Source organism: Rhinopithecus bieti, unplaced genomic scaffold (genome assembly GCF_001698545.2).
Source record: "Rhinopithecus bieti isolate Rb0 unplaced genomic scaffold, ASM169854v2 scaffold_15197, whole genome shotgun sequence".
Taxonomy (NCBI): domain Eukaryota; kingdom Metazoa; phylum Chordata; class Mammalia; order Primates; family Cercopithecidae; genus Rhinopithecus; species Rhinopithecus bieti.
The window spans coordinates 990348-994639 of NW_016808366.1; the positions used below are offsets into that span (position 1 = coordinate 990348).

Sequence of the window (4292 nt, forward strand, 5' to 3'; positions counted from 1 at the left end):
AAAAAAAAAAAAAAAAGAAAATCTGGGTAAAACTTATAGGCAAATACAAATGATCAGAAGGGACTCAAGAAGTAGGAAATATAGCTGGGCATGGTGGCAGGTGCCTGTAATCCCAGCTACTTGGGAGGCTGAGGCAGGAGAATCACTTAAACCCAAGAAGTGGAGGTTGCAGTGAGCCGAAATCGTGCCATTGCACTCTAGCCTGGGCGACAAGAGCGAGACTCCTTCTCAAAAAACAAACTAACAAACAGAAAAAGAAGTGAAAATATACATAGATCAAAGAAAGTATAAACAATTCCGGGCACAGTGGCTCATGCCTGTAATACCATCACTTTGGGAGGCTTATGTGGGTGGATCACTTGAGGTCAGGTGTTTGAGACCAGCCTGGCCAACATGGTGAAACCCCATCTCTGCTAAAAATACAAAAATAAGCTGGGCAGGGTGGCGTGCACCTGTAGTCCCAGCTACTCAGGAAGCCAAGGCTCCAGAATTGCTTGAACCTGGGAGGCAGAGGATGCAGTTAGCCGAGATGGTGCCACCACATTCAGCCTGGGTGACAGAGTATGACTCCGTCTCAAAAAAAAAAAAAAAAAAAAAAAAGAAAAGAAAAGAAAGTATAAGCAGACCTTGTACAGCCTTCCAAAAGTAGGACCAAGTATTAGTATCTCAGCTTTTGTTTGCTTCCTTTGTTTTTTATTTGTTTTGTCTTTAAGAGGCGAGGGTTTGCTGTGTTTCCCAGGCTGGTCTCGAACTCCCGGGCTCAAAGAAACAACCTGGTTCTGCCTTCCAAGTAGCTGGGACTATAAGCATATATTACTGTGCCTGGTGTTTGTTTGCTTCCTTTGTAACTCTTAAATTTCATTGCAATTACAGTTTGCAGTTATTTTATTCATCAGTTTACTGGCTAAATTTTTGTGTTTCCCTGGTAGACTGAAGGGTTCCTGAGGGCAGGAACTGTGTCTCTTTTGGTCTTGACTGTTTCCTTAAATAGTCGCTGAGCAAATATTTGTTGAATAATGCATCAGCAGATGACTGAATTTAACTGCGAAAGCAGTTGTTTTTTTGTAGTTCTGAGGGGTGGCCCTTGTAGGTGAGTCTTTGGTAAGCATTGTTGAGGGAGGGTCTTCTCAGTTCCGGAAACCACAGGAAGCTGCACGATGGAGGAGTAGGAACCAGTGGAAGGCACACCTGTGTTAGAATGAGAGCACCAACAGGGTTTCATGGAGCTTTGTGTTTTGAATAATGTCTGTTTGTTTTTTATGTGTAGTGAATGATGCTACACTCTGGGCAGACTTTGCCTAAGTTTCATAAATATTTAATTGGCTTTTTCAGGAGAATAAAGGCAGCCCCGTTGATGACTGAAAATGACAAAGCATCCACCTAACAGACGAGGAATCAGCTTTGAAGTGGGAGCCCAGTTGGAAGCCCGGGACCGTTTAAAAAACTGGTACTTTTACATTTTTCTGTTAATTAAAGCCCTCCAGTAAAGGATTTTTGCCAGCACTGATAGAGTGGTAGCTTAGGCTTTTTTTGTGGTGTTTTTCTACTTCCTGACTCTTGGAAGATGGGAGGAAACTTCAGTCTTTTCTCTTTGGTGTAGGGATCCTGGTGTCAGGGTGACTGTCCTGTAATCCCCTGTTCGTATTTGTTTCCCCCTTTTGCCTGTTCATCTGAAAGAGTTCTGGAAAAAGAAGCATGAATGGCTACAGGGAAGGGAAGGGTTAATAGTGGCAGCTCTCTTGCTCTTGGCTGCCTGTCTGAAAAAAGAGGAGAGAAAGATCAGGGATGGAATAGTGAAGAAAAAGGGGTTCAATTGGAGCAGCTCATGTGTTGTGAACACCCCATCCTGTTTTCTGGGCATGATGACTGTATGTTGAAATAGAGTCATCACGTAAGGGCACACTGTCAGGGTGATTAGGTTCAGAAGCTGAGGCGTTGTAGTCCCAACTGTGTCATTGACTTGTGACCTCTGGCTGGTAATTAGCTGCTTTGTGCATTGGCTTATCTATAAATGTGGGTATTGGTAATATTGACCTCATAGGGTTATTCTGAGAATCAAATGATAGAATATGTAGGGAAAGACCTTATAGACTGTGAAGTGATTGTTGTGGTTGAGGGCATCCTAGAATTTGGTCGTTTGTTGGTGCTCAAGATGAGGGGGGGTTTTCGGGACCTACACCTCTCTAAGGGATTTTTTTTTTTTTTTTTTTTTTTTTTGAGACGGAGTCTCGCTCTGTCACCAGGCAGATCTTGGCTTACTGCAACCTCTGCCTCCCAGGTTCAAGCATTTCTCATGCCTATGCCTGCCGAGTAGTTGGTATTGCAGATGTGTGCCATCATGCCTTGCTAGTTCCTTTTTGAGTTAAAGAAGGAAGAGTTTAACCCTTTTTGAGATTCTTTCAAAATAGATTGACCAGCTCTTCAGGTGTAGGAAGATAAGACAGGAGAAGAGAGGAATGGAAGCAGTTGGTGCAGAAAACTGTCTTTGCTATTAGAATTAGGTACACTTGGCCGGGCATGGTGGCTCACGCTTGTAGTCTCAGCACTTTGGGAGGCTGAGGTGGGCGGATCATGAGGTCAGGAGTTCAAGACCAGCCTGGCCAACATAGTGAAACCCTGTCTTTACTAAAAATATAAAAATTAGCCGGGCATGGTGGCGCATGCATGTAGTCCTAGCTACTTGGGAGGCTGAAGCAGGAGAATCACTTGAACCTGGGAGGTGGAGGCTGCAGTGCGCCAAGATCACGCCACTGCACTCTAGCCTAGGTGGACTGAGCGAGACTCCATCTCAAAAAAAAGAAAAAATAATTAGGTAGTTAGGTACACTTTCAACACAGTTGTTTTTGGGCTATTTTTTTTTTTTTGTTCGAGACAAGAGTCTTGCTCTTTCATTCAGGCTGGAGTGCAGTGGTGTGATCTTGGCTCACTGCAGCCTTCGCCTCCTGGGTTCAAGCAATTCTGCCTCAGCTTCCTGAGTAGCTGAGATTACAGGCGCGCACCATGACGCCTGGCCAATTTTTTGTATTTTTAGTAAAGACAGGGTTTCACCATGTTGGCCAGGCTGGTCTCCAACTCCTGACCTCAGATGATTTGCCCACCTTGGCCTCCCAAAGTGCTGGGATTACAGGCGTGAGCCACCAAGCCTGGCCTGTTTTTGGGCTGTTTGTATTATCTATAATTAGTTCCTTTTTTGGTTTCAGTATATATGTATGTGTGTGTGTATATATATGATATACTGTGTGTATGTATATATTGTGTAAGTAGTATCATACAGCTTGCTTTTTTTCTGTGTCTTTGTTTTTTATATTCAGTATATTTTTGTGATTTACCCATACTTAACTCCGCACCCACTCCCCCGACCCCTGAGATAGGGTCTTACTCTATTGCTCAAGCTGGAGTGTAATGGCACAATCATAGTTCACTGTGGTCTCCAACTTCTGGGCTCAAGTGATCCTCCTGCCTTAGCCCTCCATGTAGCTGGGATTACATCTTAACTTCTGTATAGAGTTTTATTGTATGAATATACCACAGTTTGTTTAGTCCCTTACTAATGGGTGTTTGTTTGTTTGTTTATTTATTTATTTATTTATGATGGAATCTAGCTCTGTCACCCAGGCTGGAGTGTGGTGGCACAGTCTTGGCTCATTGCAACATCCGCCTCCTGGGTTCAAGCAGTTCTCCTGCCTCAGCCTCCCAAGTAGCTGAGATTACAGGTGCCCACCACCTTGCCTAATTTATATATTTTTAGTAGAGACGGGGTTTCGCCATATTAGCCAGACTGGTCTCAAATTTGTGACCTCAGGTGATCCACCCACCTTGGCCTCCCAAAGTGCTGGGATTACAGGTGTGAGCCACTGCTCCTGGACCGTTTACTTATTTTTTATTTTTATTGTATTTTTTTAAATTTTAAATGGATGCCTAAATTCCAGTTTTTCACCTGAGACACAGTGCTGCTGTGAATGTCTCTTTGTGCCCATACACAGACTTTTACTTGGGCAGTGGCTTTTGACCACAACCTACAGTAAGAAATGTATTTTAAATCATGTTTGGTACTCACCCATATGTACATAAAATTTTATTTATTTATTTATTTATTATTTTTTTGAAACGGTGTTGAGATAGCATCTCACTTTGTTGCCCAGGCTGTAGTGCAGAGGTGTGATCTTTGCTTACTGCAACCTCCACCTCCCAGGTTCAAGTGATTCTTGTGCCTCAGCCTCCTGAGTATGTGGGATTACAGGTGTGCGCCACCATGCCTATTTTTTTTTTTTTTTTTTTTTTGGGCAGAGTCT

General features: G+C 43.3%; 1 protein-coding gene across 1 annotated transcript in view; it reads left to right on the forward strand.

Annotated features, from left to right (window-relative positions):
• The window catches only part of PHF20 (PHD finger protein 20), a 189067-nt gene that overhangs the window by 47945 nt on the left and 136830 nt on the right, over positions 1-4292 (forward strand). Inside the window, exon 2 of the mRNA XM_017886648.1 lies at positions 1333-1447. Within this exon, the coding sequence (XP_017742137.1) occupies positions 1365-1447 (83 nt within the window). The 5' untranslated portion in view covers positions 1333-1364. The remainder of the gene's footprint in view (positions 1-1332; positions 1448-4292) is intronic.